The 20813-nt window shown below is 40.6% G+C and overlaps 1 protein-coding gene across 1 annotated transcript in view; it reads left to right on the top strand.

Moving 5' to 3' along the window:
• The window catches only part of ARMC3 (armadillo repeat containing 3), a gene marked incomplete at both ends in the record, with an annotated part of 52499 nt that extends 39232 nt beyond the window's left edge, over positions 1–13267 (top strand). The window contains 4 exons of the mRNA XM_082281933.1: positions 3767–3835; positions 8847–9044; positions 11438–11600; positions 13067–13267. Coding sequence (XP_082138059.1) covers positions 3767–3835; positions 8847–9044; positions 11438–11600; positions 13067–13267 — 631 coding nt within the window. The remainder of the gene's footprint in view (positions 1–3766; positions 3836–8846; positions 9045–11437; positions 11601–13066) is intronic.
• Positions 13268–20813: the final 7546 nt, after the last annotated feature.

Below are 20813 nucleotides of genomic sequence, written 5' to 3'. Positions count from 1 at the left end.
TTATATCATCTAAGCTAAATGTCAACGTTTGACAGTGAAACCTATGATTTGATGGTCCTCTTGTACAGACAAATGCATGGAATTTTAAGCACATCATTCCAAGGGGTGGAACAAAGCCAAGCATTAAGCTCTCAGGCTTGATAAAGAACCTGTGTCCATTTCTTCTCTGTTTAAGTTGAAGCCAGCCTAACAAATCTTAGATTTGAATGCAGGAAGTTGGTATTGGGCTTGTTTAACTGGGAGCCATTTCCCGTAAACAGTCTCACAGATCAAAGATTGCTCTACCAATATTTTGCAAGTCCAAAAACTTCTGCTCTGTCAACACATCACATACTTGGTTTACAGTATCATTAGCTTCCCTTTTAAGCTTGTATATGACACCATAAAGATGTCTGGGAATATCTATGACAAATTAGACTTCCATGCTCTGTGTCGATCCCTAGAGCTGTCTTTAACTATCAGGTCTTCTTTCTTTGACTTTGATACAGCTTCTTGCTTTTGCACTTTGGCAGCAGTCTTAACTCCCCAGTTACTTTTGTGTCCATCATTGGATATTCACTGATCTCAGAAGGAAAACAGAGTTCTAGCACAGGAGCTATCAGGGCTCGTTCGCAGAGCTTTAAACTAGCCTGGAAGGGAGAAAGGGACAAAGCCAGGCTGGCCAGTGATGAGTGATGGGATGCTGTGTCAAAACTTGAGGAAAGGGGCACTACTGGGATTTCCCAATGTGCCTCAGGAGGTGTTGGCTACAATGTACCACACCTGAAATGTTTCCACACTAATGCCCCCAGCATGAGGGACAAACAAGGGGAAGTCCAGGCTTTGGCCCAGTCCCAGAGATTTGACATTGCTGGCATAAGGCATAAGTGAAACCTGGTGGGATGAGTCCTGTGCCTGGAGTGCCTTGTTGGATGTTTACAGGCTCTTCAGGAGGGACGGGCACGGCAGGAGAGGTGCAGGGGTGGCACTGTATGTAACAGAAGGGGGAGAATGTGTGGAGCTCACAGCTGGCAATGGTGCAGTTGAGAGCCTCTGGATAAGAATCAAGGAACAAACAATGCAGATGCCATTGTGGGAGTCTATAGACCTCCTGGCCAGGACAATGATGAATTAATCTTTGAGGAACTAAAGGGCTCTTCCAAGTCAACTGACCTTGTCCTTATGGGAGACTTCAGCTTGCCAGAAATTAACTGGGAACATAACACAGCTGTACAACCCAGGCCAGAAGATTCCTAAAAAACTTGAATGACAACATTATGGAACAGGCTAGGAAAAATGCCCGCCTTGATCTTCTCCTTGTCAACAGAGTGGATCTCGTGAGCAAAGTGGAGATTGGCAGCTGTCTTGGCCTCAGTGACCCCGAAGGAATTGAGTTTAAAATCTCTGCTAACAGAAGGAAAAGTGCAAAAACCTCTACTCTGGATCTGAGGAGAGCAGACTTCAGACTGCTCAGGCAATTAGTAAGTTTCCCCATGGAAAATGTTTTTGCAAGTGCTGGGGTCCATCAGTGTTGGTCGATTTTTAAACATCACCTCCTAAGGGCACAGGAGCAGGCAATTCCCAAATGTCAGAAGTCAGGGAAACAAGGCAGAAAGCCATCTTGGTTGAACAGGAATCTTCTCTTAAAAATAAGGCAAAAAAAGGAAGGTGTATGCCCAGTGGAAGCAAGATCAGCTGACATGGGAAGAACACAGAGCTGCTGCTTGCCACTGTACGGAGAAAATTCATGTGGCCAGAGCTCAGCTGGAGTTGAAGCCAGCCAGAACTGCGGGGGACAATAAACAGAGTTCTCTCAAATATATTAATGGCAACAGGCAGGGTAAAAACAACATTGTCCCATTACAGGATGAGGATGATCTCCTCACAAGCCAGGACAGAGACAAGGCAGAGGTGTTTAACACATTCTTTGCCTCTGTCTTCAACAAGAATGAGGACCAAGGGTGCCCTGAGCTGGAGGACCATGACTGCGAGAATGATCAACTCCCAGTCAAACCTGAAATTTTGCGGGATCTGCTTCTCCAGCTGGATCCCTATAAATCTATAGGGCCTAATGGGATTCATCCAGGAATTGTCAAAGAGCTGGATGATGTCATCACAGAACCTCTCTCGATGATTTTTGAGCAGTCTTGGGAATCTAGAGAAGTCCCAGCTGACTGGAAGCTGATTTTGTCCGTTTGTGAATGTCCTGATTTTCAAGCAGTGCAAGAAGAAGAACGCCAGAAACTACAGGCCTGTTAGTTTCACTTCACCAGTACCTGGTAATGTTATGAAGAAGATTATTCTGGGAGGTTGATAAACACCTTAACACAGTCACTGGTCACAGCCAGCACGGCTTCATGAGAGGAAAGTTCTGCTTATCGAAACTGATTTTCTTTTATGACAAGGTAACCCAACTGGTTGATCAAGGGAAGCCACTTGATGCGATGTTTTTGGATTTCAGTAAAGCTTTCCATGCTGTCTCTCACAGTGTCCTTTTGCACAAGATGTCCAGCTCACATGTGGATAAACACATCATGTGGGGGGCGACCAACTGGCTCATGGGTTGGGCACGAAGGGTTACAGTGAATGGGGTGACGTCAGACTGGAGGCCTGTCACTAGGGGGGTTCCACAGGGCTCCAGCCTCGGCCCTCTGCTCTTCAACAGCTTCATCAGTGACTGGGACCCAGGACTGGAAGGGACACTAAGCAAGTTCACAGATGATACAAAATTGGCAGGAGCTGTTGATTCTCTTGAAGGCAGGGAGGCCCTGCAGAGAGACCTCAACAAATCAGAGGGCTGGGAAATCACCAAACATATGAAGTTCAACAAGGGAAATTGCTGGATTCTACACCTGGAATGGGGCAACTCTGGATGTACAGGCAGACTGGGGAATGAGAGGCTGGAGAGCAGTGCCAGGGAAAGGGACCTGGGGGTCCTGGTCCATGGCAGGTTGAACATGAGCCAGCAGTGCCCTGGCAGCCAGGAGGGCCAAGCGTGTCCTGGGGGGCATCAGGCACAGCATCACCAGCCGGGCAAGGGAGGGGATTGTCCTGCTCTGCTCTGGGCTGGGGCGGCCTCACCTCAAGTGCTGGGGGCAATTCTGGGTGCCACAATAAAAGAAAGATATTAAACTATTAGAGAGTGTCTAAAGTAGGGCCACAAGGATGATGAAGGGTCTTGAGGGGAAGCTGTATGAGGAGTGACTGAGGTCACTTGGTTTGTTCAGCCTGGAGAAGAGGAGACTGAGGGGAGACCTCATGGCAATCTATAACTTCCTCATGAGAGGAAGAGGAGGGGCAAACGCTGATCACTTCTCTGTGGTGACCAATGACAGGACCTGAGGGAATGGCCTGAGGTTGTGTCAGGGTAGGTTTAGGTTGGATATTAGGAAAAGGTTCTTCCCCCAGATGGTGGTTGAGCACTGGAACAGCTCCCCAGGGAAGTGGTCACAGCATCAAACCTGACAGAGTTCAAGAAGGATTTGGGCAAGACTCTTGGGCACATGGTGTGAGTCTTGGGGATGGTTCTGTGCAGAGCCAGGAGTTGGACATGATGATCTTGATGGGTCCCTTCCAACTCAGCATATTTTGTCATTCTGTGATTCCATACTTCGTTTTTGATCCCTGAATTAATGTCTGGTTTATTAGTAGTTACATTATTTCTTCCACTTACATACCACCTAGGAGTATATTTACTGTCCTTTAAAATCCAAACTCCATTTTCATAGCTTCACATGCAAATGTTAACTCTACAAATAACGTGCAAAAATATCTTATTCTTTTTCAGTGTTGTAGTAGAGAAGGCACAAGATGTGTCACCATCTCTTTCAGGAACAAGCAGTAGAGAAAAAGCGAGGTATGGTTTTCAGATTTGCTAGTTTTCAATGTTCTGTTGCTCTAACAGTAGAAAGAGAATTCTGACTGAAAATAGTGACAGTTTCTGAATGGAGTACAAAGACCTAAACACAATGTTAAATATGTTTTTGTAGTCTTTCTTTCACCTCCTATTTGCAGTAATATTCCTTTGTCTACCTTAGTGATTATTTGTCCTCTCTTCCCATGCTATATTTGAACAGCTCACACTTATTTGCTCTTTCTTTCCTTCATTATCCTTTGGAAGCAGTGAAATGTTGTTATTTTACAATTTGACAACCAAGACGCAGGGAAATTACAGTAGAAGTTCTTTCTCAGTTTAGAACCTAGACCCTTAAAATGTTCCTACACTGCCTACATGCCTCCTTATTTCTAGATTAAATCTCTTCCAGTGCAGTTCCATAGATGACTAAAAGCTGAGAAGGGTGTGCTCAAAGATGTCCTGATTTTTAGGCAACTAGCCTAAAAATGATTCGCTCTTGCAGCAGTTGTTGTGATCCATACGATATACTAGGTACAGTGCTGCAGTCTGTCTCTTCATACCAAGTAGATCAGAACCTCTACTCTTGTAGTGGAAAATTAATTTCCTTCTTTTACAGAAAGAGGATTTGAGTCTGTCCCTCACACCTGCAGATAGCTGACCACAAGATATTTGGGGCTTAGCAGTCTCTTTGTGGTTTGTTGTAGCTGATAACTAACGATGAGGTGTAACGAACAGGGCTTTCTACTTCAGCTGTTCAGGTACTTAACCTTCCTTACTCTTGCCAAGACCAGGCTTCTAGTCCTTTCCTAATATAAAATACTTAACCTGTAGTTTGTTCCTGTGGAGGAAAACTGAGCCATGGTCTCCCAACTGTCCTTTATGTAAACCAGCAGCATAATCATGACCACAACAGTGCCTTTTGGAGAAGGCAGGTGTACATGCCTAATCCCAGGGGAATCCAAAACCAGTCCAAATAGAGCCTTCTTGCCATCAATGGAATGCTAAGTGCTGCAGGGTTGAAGAAAAAGGAGAAATGGTGTGTCTGTTTTAGGAGCTGATGTACTGTTTCCAATTTTTATTTTGGAGCTCATTCATGAACTGATACCCTACTGTCTGTACAGGTGTTTTATTGACAGATATAATGGCTGATTTCTTACACTGCCTGTATATTTCTGTGTATGTTTGTATCTGTGCTTGAGAGACAAAATGTGCGGTAAGAAAATCAAGACAAAACTGAAATGTGCTTTTGATCTCAATAGTTCAGTGGTATCTCCAACAGAGGGAAAGCAGGAGTTATCTGGACACATCAGCAAAAGCAGCACTAGAGGAAAAGGCTTAAGGTATTACACTTTGAGTAATATTTGAATATGCTTGAATTATATCAACTTGTTTAGAACATTCATGCAAATTATTGACAGATAATAACTACTGACTGTGAACATTTCAGGTTTTGACTTAAGTCACAACCCAAGATAGACTAGACTGTCAGACTAGTCTATCCAGAAGTTACTGACTTAAAAGGCATTCCCAATTGACTAGTCATTAGGACTGCAAGCACTTCTGGAATCCAGTTTAAATCATTTTATAGTAAATACGTGAAATGGATCATATGAACTGCATCGTGGAAGGTCCCTGTGTCAGGACGCACAGAGTGGATACGGCAGCTTGAGTGTCTTAGGAGGCCTGTCCCAGCTTCTGCTCCCTTGCAGGTCCTCCTGCTGCCCCGTGTGCTCTGCTCATGACCACCGTGCATGTGCCCATTCAGTCAAAGGGAGCAGAGGCAAGGGGAGGTATTGAGCCCCAGTTATGTTTTCTCTGCTCCACTGGGGGGTTCCTTCACCTCGGAAGATGCTCTAGAGTCACAGGCCATTTTGTATAGTCTCGGGAGCTGAGAGTCCTGTTCTGACAAGATAATATATTTGTTTATTACAGTGTGTGATGAGGATACACTTGGATAGTTGCTTATTAATGTAATTTATGTCAATTACAGAGTAAATGACTAGTCTGTTTGCAACCATAACTCTTCAGAAAGCAAAAAATTTTCGTTAGGAAAAAATAAATACCTGCCTCAATTTCCCATAGTAAACCTTGTGGGGGTACAAGGACTCCTTTCTTCAACTATGAAATAATTGCTTTTGAATGTCATGATCAAGTTGTATGATTTATAACCCCATTGTCATTCATTTTGAATCCATAATTCATATATCATTGTTATTATTAATTTGTGAGATATATGGGAGTTACTTGAAGGTCAGTAGCTGACTCCAAGTCTCAAACATGCTTAGACATTTTCTTACATATTTTTTCCTTTGATCATATGTTTCTGTTCATCACTATTTTGCAAAGTCCTACTGAATACTGTTTAAAGCCACTGTTTTGAAAAAGTGATACTACTTTATATAAACCATAGTTGAAAGCCAAGAGAAAGGGCAGTTGTAATTGTCTGCTGGAAATGTTTGAATTAGATGTAGAGGAAGTGCCTAGTTGATAGTTTGACATATATTCGCATTGACAGCAACATTTTTAATCAGGCAGTTTCATATCTGATATACATTGACTGGGCTAAAAAATTGTATTTAATGTAGACTAATAAATGTGTGTTTATTCCATCCTATGTTTCTGTACTGGATTTAAGAAAATATTTCCCAATGCTCATTTATTCCTTTTCAAAAGAGAACCAGGGCATTTAAGCTATGCAAAATGGAAAGAAAATAGGTGTCATGGCTGCCTTTTTTTGGTAGAATACTGTATTGGCTGCCTTCTTCCTCCAGCTGATGCTCTGGTGACCTGTTGGATCTTGTACTAAAGTTGCAAAGAATCAGAAACAGCTTGGAGACTGTTAAGTGCCATGAGCTTTCCTCTGCAATATTCCTCTGCTTTCACAGCAAGTAGTCTCATGACTAGGAAGACAGCTCTGAGAAATGAGAGTGATTTTTTTCTGATGTCACAATTCCCACTGGTAAGAAGATGGAGATTTAAAAAAGAGGGCAGGAAAAAATGCAGTAGAAGTCTCCTGTAGTGGTTACCAGTTATTTTACGGCACTGAGCTGTAAGACAGCAGCTCCACAGTTCCTTACAAGGTAAGGATTAGACAGATATGATGAACTGAAGAGCTGAGGAGTAAGGTAGAGACAAGTGTGGAAGACAACCTTAAATCACCTATTCCACCAAGGAACAGAACATAATCATACCTGAGAGAAATAGGCAGCAGCAAAAAACCCAAACAAATCACTGTTCAAACCCGTCTCTCTCAGGTGTTTTGTTCCTGAAAATTGGAAAGGAGGAGAATAAGTGTGATTCTAGAGTTATTTGAATAGATAGGAATAGGGAACAAATTCTCCTATAGCACTGTAATTTTATGATGCACTTCTCATAGAGAAAACAAAGTACTGGGAAGATAGAAGGGAAGAAGTGGGGAAAGAGCAAATGGTGAAGAAACAAGAATTATAGCATTTGTAAAAGTTGTTCTTTTGAAAATCTCCTAAACTGGGCACCAGAGAGTTGGGAATAATTCAGGATTTTTTAAACACTGTATTTTTAACCGTAGTGCATAAATGGTTAAATGGGTAAGTAGATAGCTATTTAATCTAGCTTTATAAAGTTCTCTGGCTATAGTTAGATAGAGTCAAATTAGATAAAGAAAATTGTTTGTCTGCTTTTTTCCAAGTGTAAGTATAATTAGTAACTAGAACAGTTTATTTAAGAGGGTGGTGAATTTTCTATAATTTTAAGATTAAATCTTAATTGGTTATCCTTCTAAAATAATGTCTTTTGTGACACCTATGAAAAAGGTTTTTTGTGAATATGGTAAATCTCAATAGGTTAAAGAAAATTTTGCAAAGTATTCTGAAGACAAATTGCTTGAATTCAACTACTGATAATGGTATATGCCCTTTTGCTTTGTTCAATGCCTTCCACCTTAAGAGTGCTATTCACAGTAAAAATTTTAAGAATAATTTGAAGAGCATGCAATAATGGTAGTGTGTCCTGGAGCCATGTACTCCAGTGGTCCTTAATTTCTTTTTTTCTTTTTCCTTCCAAGATCACCAGAAGTACTATAGGTTTTTAAAAAATAAGCCAGAACTGTTAAATGGAGGAAAGAAATTTTGTTGTATTTCACAGTATAACTGTTCAGGATCTATGCTGAAAAAAGACATAATGCTTACAAAATACTAGTTTCATGTGTTCCCACAAATGAAAGATCCTAAACTGTCTGGTTGTATAGACCTTAATAATACCTCTAGTAAGATACTGATTTTATAGTTGTTGCATAACTTGTGAAATGCACAGTATTTAATTGAAGCAGAACAATAATTTCATTTATACTTCTGCTTGGTGTTTAAGATGCCTGTTTAGGATCATAGTAATTTTTTCAGATCCTGAGCATTAGTAAAATATGAAGCATGTGCAATGAAAAAAAGTCAGTAAAAACACAGACTTGTTATAAAATCTTTCTCTGACAAGCCATGCTGTAGTTTGCATAATGCTTGAAGTACTTGAACTTGCAAGTACAGAGGCTGTCTTTTGGAATATCCTGTCAAGATTTCAGCCATGCTTTTGATACCATTTTTTCTTTTATTTGAAGACCAGATTTTTATCAAGTAAAATCTCATTGGAGTTCATTTTTTTTAGTTCATATCCATACAGAACTAAACCATAACTAAAAATATGCCCTATATGTATATAGTAGGCAAGTAAGTGTCTCCTCCTCTAGATAATCCATGTATGGGAACGGCATATCAGAGCCATTAACTAAAAATAAAATTACAACATTGTTAATAGGGAGTTAGTGGCAGTTGTTTCTAACCACCTCCTGAGGGCATGTTCCACAAGCGTTCTCTACAGCTTTGTAGATTTTGGATATTTGTTACCAAGAGAAAAGATATTTCCTACCTTCCACTTCTCCCCAGTCAATTTGTCTAAATTTCCTGATGGAGAACTAATGTATTTGAATTTGACCTTTAGAGTTTACAGTATTCTAAATAAATATGTAATTTTTTTTCAATGTAAGAAAAGGGAAGGGGGAAAAAGAAGAGGAAAAACCAAAAGAAGTTATTAACATTACACCTCAAGTCCAAGAGGAAATAAATGTAGAACATTCCCGCTGGCTACCACCACCTGACTTCATTTTAATGGATTACATTAATGATGCTTCCAAAACAATTCTACCACTAACTACTACCCGGGAACAGGTTGTGGCTCTTGCACAGTGAGTACCAAATTGTATTTCCATAAGCTGAATTGGTAAAATAACTGTTTTCTTATCCAAGGACAACTTTTCCAAAATAATTATTTTCCAATGCTTAAGTGGAATCCAAATCAGCTTTGGCCCAGAATGTTGACATAATTTTAGATTTTAGTATTTTGTTTCTAATTTTGTTGCAATTAATTTAATTTTTTTAAAAATAAAGTATCACTTGCAACAAAAGAGTATCAATTTCTCATTTAAAAAATATTGTTATAGACAATTTCAGGTTCTTTTTCATGTTTATGCATCTGTACTGATTCTTTGCAATGAACACATTAGCAACGCATCAAGGAGCCCCAGAGACCTAGGTTTTGCAAAGCCTAAAAGCATGCTTAGAACACAAATCTAATAGTCAAGATGGTTGAAAGTTACATGTATCATGTCTGTTCTTTCTCCTACCATCTTTCCTGCCTACTTAGTTTTGGAACCCCTTGGGACAGCAACTCTGTTGTATTTTGTTTTCTATAGAGCCAAAAGCATAAGACAAGTTTTCTAACATAGCTTTTAAGTGCTCTTGTAATTAATATCCTGATGATTTAATAGTGACAGAATATTGCAATAGTGCATGTACAGACTGTTGGTATCAATGTGTGATTCATTAGTTACACTGACTTCTCAGCCTGGGCACCAATCACTGCCACCTCCAAGCAGTGTGTCTGTTTTCATCTTCTCCATAGTTTAACCTTTATATCTTAGCAGTTTCCTGGCTGCCTCCTGAATCTGGAGAGTTTGGTGTCAGATCCCACTTACTCTCACAAAATTTGTTACTTTTACTAACTCATTTTAATGAAGTGGTCTAATGTGATATGAGGAATGAATTTTCCATTGATTGCAGAATTTGACAGGACAGATATTCAACCTTAACTATCTAGCTGTGTATAAATCATGCTCTCTTCCTCAAGGTGGAATCCATAAAATTCTCTTTTAAATCTGCTCTTCTAACACACCAGTGAAATACTTGCAGACACACAACCCAGTGAAACAATCATGGGAAATTTATGTAGAATGTTTTCTGTGGGGATTTTTCTGCTTGTGTTCCATTTCAGGCAGCTGCCTGAATAGCATGTGTTGAATAGGGAGCGGGGGAGAAGGCAGCTGCCATCCTTCAGCAGCCTGGCAGCCTGGGCAGAGTTCCTCTTGTGCTCATTGGGGAGGGGGTCAGGCTAGGTGAGGGGACATCAGTAGTGCTGGATGTCTCCTCTGGACCAAACACACAGCGCACCTTTGTGTAGTGGTGAGCACGTTGGCTCGTGCAGCTTTGCTCTCTTTAATGAGGGCTGGCCATGGGCAAACACAGCACAAGGGACTGCCTCGAGCCCCACGCTTCCTCGGCTTCACCCAGTAATTCCCAGCTTCAAGACACTCCATCTGACACGCTTGGTGATAGCTCTCTGTGGTCATGCTATTGCAATCAGTGCCTCCTCAGCCCTAAGTTTTGAAAAGTGAGGCCTCAGAGGTTGCCTTGCTTGTGCTGTGTAGAGGAACATGTTCACTGCTTCTGCAGAGGAGGGGATACAGGTTTTAGCTCCCTGTCTGAAGCAATGGCTTGCCATTTTCATGTCTAATTTGCAACATCTTGTCCTGAGTGAGAGACCTCAATAACCCTTGGGCCTGTGGCTAAGACACTGAGGGGAACAAAAATCTTTATGTACAGTGACCCTGCATAGGGGAGGTGAAGGTGTGTGTATATGGGGAGACTTACAAACCAGGTCTCGGTCCTGTGTGTGCACAGTCCCCCAAAAGACATGCTTCCAGCAGAGCTTGCACTGACTGAGTTCTGATCTGTTTCTGTTTCTGAGCCATTTGTTTTAATGGATAAATACCTCTCACCCCCAGTATACTGGCTTCAATATAAGAAAACACATGTAGAAGGTAAGTACCTTCAGTGAATACAGCTGCTTTCCTATGCTGGGATCATTACGTATGGCTTTATTTTTGGCATATATATTCTCATGCCTGTATTACTATTTCAAACAAATGATAGGTCTGGGGACTGTAATATGTAACTCACCTAATCTGTTGCCTGTAAACATGAACACTAGCTTCTGTAATTACTTCCTGAGTAATTACACTGTTATTGATGACTTTTTCTGAGGACTTTATGCCTATACTACACCTCTCCAGAATCTCTGCTTTTGCACCTGGTTTCGGTCTGTGTCTGTGACAAATGAATCACCTGAGTTATGGTTATCTGTATTTATCAGTAAGCATATTTAAAATACCAGTTACTGAATTTTTAAAAATTAATTAGGGAAACATAGAAAAAGTGTTACAGTCTCTCATTGTGCTACATTTTTGCAATAAATACAAGAGGAATTATAGATGTAATTGATCCCGGCATGCATTTGGAACAGGTTTGTTGCAGACAAGATGGGCGGCCCTGTTGAAATAGAGAAACTACACAACTTCAGCTGGGAACTTCAGATAAGTGAAATAGAATTTGAGCTGAAGTGCAACATTGTACCTATTGGGAAAATCAAAAGAGGGACGTTCTATCACAGGGCTTTACTTTTCAAGGTACATTATAATTTCTTTTGCAACATAACATGTTTTTGTTAAATGGATATTCTAAACTAAAGTATATTTGCATCAGTATAATACAGTATTTATATTAATGTAAAATCTTTTGTATACAGTTTCATAATTTTTCACCAGCAAAGTTGATTTCCCAGTGAATGAAAGCCAGCATCGCTTCTTTCTGTAAACATTCTTGTTGTCATTAAATTGTCTTAAGTGATATCAGCAGAATACTTGATAAATGGCAAAAAGCCAAAGGATTTGATTTGGAGTCAAAACATTTTACATTTTCTGTAAACTGTAAAATATTGAATTATGCAGCTTCCTTCTTTTTCCATGCTGCAAATGTAAACTTGTTGGGACAATTTATATTTGGTATCTACCCAGTATTCTGTGATAGTATATAACAGTTTCTGTGTTCTAGTTTCTTAAACTGGGAAGTTTTATTTCTTCTTTCTTCGTATGAAGATGTATGGTGCAGCCTGGTTATCTGTCCCATCCTTTTTCATTGGCTGAATTTTTCTCTTTCTTGAATGGAAAGAAAAAGAGAAACAAGGGCCTAGCACATTAAGCAGGAAGGACCTAGGAAAGAGTACACAGGAGAAAGTGTACAACCCTAAATTTATGGTATCCATAGGGAGAGAAAGTTTGCAACTTATTTTATGACGTTCTGAGGGCATGAATTAATCATGCTCCACTGTTCTAAGAAACTTTTGTAGGGACAGGACGTCTCTCTTAAAGCCACAGCACTCTAAGCAATAGATATCCTTGTCCATTTGTAACAAGTTAAAAATCTTCCTGGATTTCATTCCTTCACAGCAGATGCATGTTGAAAAAGCAGTTTGGTAGCTGGAAACCATTATAGGTCTGTCTGTGATAGTGCAGCCCAGAGGAAAGGCAGGTGTTTCATCTAGCAGACACTTGCCTCGCATTTCATTGCCTCCCACATTTCCAGGGCTGAAAAGCAAGGAGTGTCCTTCCAAGTGAAGCAACAATCCTAAACTTAGACTGATAAAAATGTTACATTTTTACGCTTAATATTTCATACTAGCTGTATGTGTGCAGTGTGCCTACACCTAATTGCTTGAATAGACTTCAAAATGTTATTCAGAAGTAAGTCTTCCAAATAGAAAAAAACATTTCTGGGTACTGTGGGTGTTGCACTTCATTTGAGGTCTGAAGGACTGGCTGATAAACAAATGTATCAGTGTTTGAAAAGAGTTAAAATCAATGTTTTTCATGTTGTGCACAGGATATGTGAGAAATAACATTGAAAAGTCTACATTTTCTAAGCAAAACCAACAATAAAATTTGAAGTTTGTAACACCTGAGACATTTATAAAGTCTGTTTCAAGAAAGCTCTAGGCCTTTCAGGTGTTCGTTTTGTTTTTAAGCATCTCTGGGCCTTGCTGTACATCACAGAAGCTACATGAATGAACTGTAACTACTTTTTCTTTCTTTTTTAGGTGATAGCAGACAGAATGGGCATTGGCTGTAGTTTAGTTTGTGGCAAGTATAACAGAGCTTGGAATGAAGTTAAATTGGTTGAAGACTCTCCCAAAGGGCTTCTGCTTCCTCCTCAAGAGTATGTTGTAGATCTGATGTTTGAACCAGGCTGTTTGATGAAACAAGGAACTGCAAAGGCTGATCAATACAAACGTATTTAACCATCTTGATGAATTTCACCAAAATAAATATTTTAAATATGTTTGCAGTGCTGTATTTATGAAACATAAGGGGGTTCATATCCAACTATCAAAAAGAAACATATCTGGTATGTTGCCTTAAAGGTTTAATAAAACATGGTTTTGGTATCTAACTTCAGTGCTTAAAAATTTTGTTAAATTTTTTGTACTATTTTAAGACTAAACTGCAAAACTACAGATTAAAATTTGGTAATCAATCATATTTGGTGTGTGCTAACATTACAATGCTTATTAAACAGATTTAAATTCCAATACCACAGATTCTTTTTTAAAATTTTCCTTCAAATCCCATGCACATTTGTAGGAATTTCATGTCCATAAAGCAGGAAAATGTGACATCTGATGAAATAACAAGTCACCTAAAAACAACTGGACAATTTTTGTGTGAAATAACACAAGAACTGAGAATTAGAACTACAATAACAGTATACTTTCAGCCTCTGTAGAAAAAAATCCCATTTATATTTCTTAGAACTTGGCAGAGTTAATATTTACAGATGATAGGATACTCTGGATAAAAGTAAATACTGTTTGTCCTGGCACAGGAAAGACAGATGATTGATAAGTTAATGCTTGTGATCTCTGTTCAAGTTCTTTATTTTTGATGTGAAGATAAAATGGACTCCGAGAAGGCAGTGGTTTTAGACAGGGAATTTGTATTTCTTGCAGCCTTGGGTAACGTGGTGTTGCTGAAGAGTGGCAGTGCTTCTAAGAGAGGTAAAATACTGGCTAGAGCACTCTAGTAAACACTTCCTGGTGAAACTGTCAGGAATGTACTGGAGTATTTCAGAGAGCACCACTATCAATTGAGTTTACTGTGGAAAACTGAGAAAATGTCCTGTACAGCAGTTAGGCCAGTGCAGGCAACATTGTAGAGAACTGAATTTCAGAGGACCAGAACACCTACAACAAGACATTTATTTCCTGCCCACCAAAAATGTGATTTAAAAAATTGGGGTCTGTGTTGTTTTAGCTTTTTAATGTTTGTATAAGCACAGTCACTTGTCTTGACTGCTTTGGGTTGAGGAGGAGATTTGTATCTGTTGTATTCATTACTGCTCATGAGCATGATCCCACCACTCCCTCTCCTTCCTCCTCTGACATGCAGCATGATTTCCTGGTAGCCCTTAGGGGAACATTTTATCTTTATGTTGTAAATTCACTTATATGGCCTCATGCTCATTTGTTATTTTTACCTTATGTTCTGCAGTCCTCTAGACATCAGAATGAAAAAGAGCTCTGGAAACAAAATGCAGGATGTGCCGGCAGAATTGAGGGAAAGGTGAGGATGTGTTTCTTATCATTGCTATGTAGCAGGTAGGAGACTGATGGAAAGTCATATGCTCTCACTGACAGGTATGATTCGGTATAGAAACCCACAACTTTGAAAGTCCAGTAAATTGAAGTAGAATAAGAATTAATTTCCTGCTAGCTATCATTTTGTATAGTTTTCTTACATTGGAATTTCATTATTTTGTATTGGAACCATAATGTTAAAGTATGACTTACTGTGTTTGAGGAGGTCTTGAAAAGAAAGCAATTTGTTTTGTTTCTAATAAAAATTGATATTAAAAAAGCCCCAAAGTGCAGTTTATCAAAATAAAAATTGGGAATTTTCTAGACATATAAGCTCGCTTTACATAAAATAATTATCTAAACAAATAAAACCAAATACTATACCCTGCAATGAATAATGCAGAATTTGATGATCCTAAAATGTAGGATCCAGAAATGTTATATGTCGTTCACAGTTTTGAACTTTGAACTGTTTGAGTTCTGTCACTTCAAAATTGTAATGCACTTGGATGTCAGAATTAAGTTCTAGGTAGAATATAAACACTTCAGTCTCAAATTGTTGCTTTGAAAGCTGCACTTTATTTGTCAAGTAAGTCAAGAGATGCCACACCTTTTTATTTGATGTTAATCGGGGACCTATGGTTGTGTCCATGGGCTGGTGAAGAATTCCTCCAGCCTTGATAAGAGCAGCTCAGCTCACATTCATTCCAGAACTGAATCAGAAAACAAAACGTTTAAACGTTTCTGTAGGGCTCAGCTGGGTGAATATTCCCAGGACACGCCCAGCACGCACCATTTGGTTTGGGCCATGCCTGAGGGATTTGATCACCTACCTTCATTTAAGGAGCAGATGGGGAAGGGCTCATATTTCCTTTTACGTAATAGTTCACTGGGCAGATTAGTCACACAGAAGGAGTCAGGCTTGATGCCTTCCTAAGCATGAACAAAACAGTCTGCAGCTACCTCATTGCAGGATCTGTTCTGGCCACTAAGCACTCAAGCATCCCCTTTTGAAGATCTGCCGTCATGTAGACAAGAATGCAGGATTAATAGACTACGGAACCAGAAAAGTTGAGCAACCTCTTCAGCTTAATATTTGGGGGTAGCAATTAGGCTTTTCCTTTGGGAAAAAAGAGTCTGGGTCTCCAGTACCCACTTCCAGAAATGTTCTTACAGTTTACTGCATAGACATGTAAACTTCTACTGTAAGATGTAGAAACTGTACCCTACCTAGAACAAGATCCTTATAATTAGGTGCTCTCCTGCAAGGGGAAAAGCTGTCTTAAGCAAAGGTAAGAACTGAGATGAGGTTCATTCCTCCACAGCTGTAACCACCATGCAATGACACAGAAATGGGCATCATGCCCAGCAGCTGTGCAGAATGAAAACCAAATGAGATGTGCTCAGCTTCATGAAAGAGAGGGCATGTAGATGGTTATCCCAGGACAGTGATGGGGACTGAAGATCCTGATTTAAATGAGGCACATCTAAGTCATCCTCACTGTGGTGTCTGTGCTTCTGAGAGAAGCTGTTGTGAAGACTCTTTCCTCCTGTTCATGGGAACTGCCCAGCTTAGTATTGACTGTGCCAAAATGATGTAGTGCCCTGCTCAGCTTCCTGCATGGTCTCTTCCAAAGCATCTGCAAGTGACACACCACACGTGCAGACACACACACCCCACTGCCCCTGCTACTCATTGAAAAGAATTTTGGTTTTGATTTGGCATTGAAAAGTACAATGCCTAATATAGCACACCTGTGTATTAAGAAATAAAAATCTGGACTGTGCTGATAAAAGGTCAGGTATTATTCCGACGTTTCTGATGAATGTGAGCTGGTAAAGCAGCAGACCAAGCCGATGGTGGTGTCAGTGGGATTGCAAGCTGCAGTAGAGGTTTTGGTATGAAAGAGTCTAATGCTTTGGCCCTGCATACCTCTGCTTTTGCTTGTTCTGTGTGTGCTGGGACCATTGTGGCTAAGGGAGTAATTCCAGGCTCTGCAGATGAGTTTTTGGCTGAGACCTGTTTCTGAGGGGTGCTCCTGGTAAACACCTTCCTGCAGAAGAGGACTCTTCCTCCCCCAGCAGGTGCCGAGGCAGTACAGATTGCTGGCAGCAGCACCACCAGCACTTCCATGCCTCCCTTCTGTTGCCCTTGATCCCTGAGCAGTAGGAACACTGAGGTTAGCTTACATTTGTTTTATCTTTATGCTAGCAGAGAACAACTGCAGTATGATATATAGGATTGGGACATTTCAAATAGTTTCTGATTACCCACTGCTAAACTAGAGCATTGATGGGACATCACTTCCTCAAACCATGCACTCCCATGCATGTAGAAATTAAAATGAGCTCTTCCTCCAGGAAATCTCTGTTGCTGATTAACTCTGGATCCTGAGAAGAATCCAGAGCTCTCAGAACAAAATAGGTATTTATTTTCAAATCCAAGAGGAACTTTTATTCTGTTACTTTTCTCACTAAACTTGTCTTCAGGGAAAAACAATTCTTTCATTAGTAAATGTGGGCTTTGAATGGTGACTTACTATTTTATCTACAGCTTCTTTGCATGAATCAACACCTTTTCTACTACATGATTCATTTCTCTGTAAATCCAGCTTACTATTGACACAGAGTGTCAGAATGGAAACAGCAGAGGCAGTAGACATGTACTGGCCAGTGTGTCAACTTAGTCAAGATAGAAAAGTGCATTAAAACATTTATTATATTCTTGCTGGTTTAGACAAGAGTCTTCCTCCCAAGAACTCTTTGGCACTACCTACTTTCCTTCAAAGACTGGAAAAAAGAAAAAAAAACAAAAACAAAAACAACCCATGTAATTAAAATCCCAAACACATTGTGACAAAGCGTAGGAATTGACAGACAGGATCAAGCCAGGAGTCTATGAAGAAAGTAACTCATCTCCAGCAATGGTCAGTATGAGAAAGGTAAAGAGCATGGCCCAAATACATTTCTGTATTTCCAGAGTACTCTGCTAGGTTCAGCACTTCACAGCTGAGGGAATTTCTATTTGTCTAGGGATTTAATAACACATTTACGCAGAGATGAAAACACATAGCGCAGATATGCCTGTACAACCACCCACTGGCACATCCAGTAACACAGACGCTCTAACTCTACAGCTGTGACACTGTACCTTCTCTCCTCCCAGGCAGCTGCACCTCTTCCCAAATGGCACAGAGGGAAACAACCAAAGGTTGTTGCTGTGGCCTTTGCAATACAGCTGTGTATACAGGACATGATTTTTTCAGTTCACCAGAACTGCTATTGCAGCAGATCTTTATAGATAAATTAACAGCTCTTTAGCCCTCTTAATGAGCTTATTATTTTCCTTTTATACAAACAATGTCTCTGACACTAAAAGATATCAGAAATAGTGGAATAACTTTGTCTGGCCTTCCTTGTCCACTATCACCCAGGCAGAATTTAGAATTCGCATATAGGTAGAGTATGCACAGGCACGAGGGAAACTTAGGGTGGGAGAGACATACATACACATGCATACGTCTTTGACCTATAAAAATGTTATTTGTAGGACATGGAAGAAATTGGAGTATTGGAGACACAAGGAGCTTTTCTTTCATGAAGAGTGAGCTTATTTTCATGCTAATGAACCAGCTAGTTCTTCCAAGTCATTGATGTTTCACTGGCATGCTAAGATGCCATCTATGGAAACCTTGTACAAAGGATAATGAAGCCAGTTCTTGCCTGAGGTTGGATAGATGTTGGGGGAAATACAGTAAGATGGGCAGCAGATCCTGTTGCTCATGCAGCCCTTTGCCCAGGCTACACCCACCTATTCAAGTGCTGTCCACAACCAGCTCTCCTCATGCTAGTCCTGCCTTGCATATGAGCACAGGAGAGGGTTTCTTTGACCCTGTCTTCCAGCAGACCAAATGCTTGGACTCCGCAGGATCTTTTTGCGTATTTTAGAATAAGAGACAAAAAAAGCCGTTCAGCAGGACCTGTTTGCTGCTGGTTTTCACTCCCTCATCCATGCTGCATAGAAGTAACAAAACTCTCCATAGGCTCCACAGTGTGTAACATCTTTTTTTTAGTGGTGCCAGTGTTGTGCAAGTTTGCTATAAAACATGGTGCCAAATTCTTGTGAAGCAGAAACTGCTCCAAAGTCACCTCACCTTTTCAATTGCAAAAGAGGTTGAGGTAATCTCAACCAGAGACCTCAGTGCCTGCTGGTCCCACAGCCTGCAGTCTCACTGTTCCCCATTTCTTTGTTGCTTTCTCTTGCTGTTTCCCTAGATTGTCTCACTGTGTCTGATACTGATCTGTTGTGTTTTCTAATCTACATCCTGTCATGGTTTAACACCAGCTGTCAGCCCCACACAGCCTTTCATGCACTCCCCCTCCTGTAAGATGGGGGAGAGAATCAGAAAAGTGAGAAAAATCAGTTTAATAGGTAAAACAAAAGCTGCATATGCAAGCAAAGCAACACAAGGAATTCATTCACCATTTGCCATGGCCAGGCAGGTATTCAGGCATCCCCAGGAGAGCAGGGCTCCATCGCATGTTAAAGGTGACTTGGTAAGACAAACAGAATCACAGAATCAATTAGGTTCAAAAAGACCTCTGAGATCATTGAGTCCAACCTTTTACTAGGCACCACCAAGTCAATTAGACTATGGTTCTAAGTGCCATGTCCAGTCTTTTCTAAACACCTCCAGGGAGTGGACCTCCACCAACACTCCACCACCACCATAAAGGACATCACTCCGAATGTCCTCCCCATTCTTCTTCTGCCCCCAGTTTTATATGTGGAACATGATGCCATATGCTATGGAATATCCCTCTGCTCACTTAGGGTCAGCATCCTGGCTCTGTCCCCTCACAGGTTCTTGTGCAGCCCCAGCCCACTCGCAGGTGGAGTAAGGAGCAGAAAAGGCCTTGGTGCTGTATAAGAGCTGCTCAGCATTAACAAACACATCCCCATGTTATCAACACTCTTTCCAGCACAAATCCAAAACACGGCCCATACCAGCTACTGTGAAGTAAATTAACTCTATCCTATTCAAAATCAGCACACCTTTTCTACAGATCAGCAATGCTTCCTAGTAATAAGAAGGATTTGAACAAAAACCCCCACACCATAGCATGTTTTTAATTCCTTTTTAGTATGAGCTTCTCTGAACAAGGTGCTTTTAGTGACACAGTCTGAAAGAAGATTCCTTAAAGGCCAGGTGTCAAAAAGATATTAAAGAGTCAAAAGGCTTTTCAAAATGTCAAGTCATTAGTTTTAATTGGCATTAGGGAACATATTATGAAAGACTGGAGGTCTGCTCAGTGTCTCAAGATATAACAGATGTTGGTAATGATATCTAATTTCCAAAGTTGGAGAATTCTCTGACAAATGGGCACTCTTAAGACACAGCTTATCCATGGTAGATCATACAGAAGAATCACATGGCTGTGAGTGCCAGCTTCTTTTCATTTCATACACTATTTTTGCTGCAGACTTCTAATGTAAGTGGGTTTAATCCTAGATCCACCTGCTATTAATGGGAGCTGCATTACCAAAGAGAGAACTAGGTGACCAAAGGCTGGCTCCTAGGCATACATATGTGCAAAAAAGTCAGGGACTGTAAGCCCAAACATTGGGCTATTCAGGTACTACCTTTCTTCAGGAACTCCCAATGACAAGACAGTATCAGGAATTGATGGGGACTGGGACTTGCAGCACTGGGACAAATTTAATGTTGGGTCTGAGTGTCTCACTGCAGTTTCCACAAGCTAAGAGCTGTGTGGCATGTGGTACAGGTCTGTAACAAAAATAACATGAATGAAATGCAGGGTGAACTCAGGATGCAGTGTTCCACATGCCAAGGATCACACTGATCCAATGCTCAGAGCACCTCCTTCGGAGCAAAATCTCTGGTCAGAAATCTGCAGTTATTTATGCAGGGATTAGTCTGTAGCATTTATTAGCCTGAGGTAGAGGAGGGATGGGAGTCACAGAATCATAGAATGGTTTGAGTTGGGAGGGGTCCTAAAGATCCCCTCGTTCCAACCTCCACAGTGGGCAGGGACACCTTCCACTAGACCAAGTTGCCCCAAGCCCCATCCAACCTGACCTTGAACGCTTCCAGGCACAGGACATCCACAGCTTCTCTGGGGAACCTGTTCCAGTGTCTCATCCAGGGGCTGCCACTGATTCAGTGTGTCCTTGCCACTTGCTGTGTAT

Source organism: Coloeus monedula (genome assembly GCF_965178545.1).
Source record: "Coloeus monedula genome assembly, chromosome: 1".
NCBI classification, from domain to species: Eukaryota; Metazoa; Chordata; class Aves; order Passeriformes; family Corvidae; genus Coloeus; species Coloeus monedula.
Note: the sequence above shows the minus strand (reverse complement) of the source record. Positions and strands in the feature narration are given on the sequence as shown.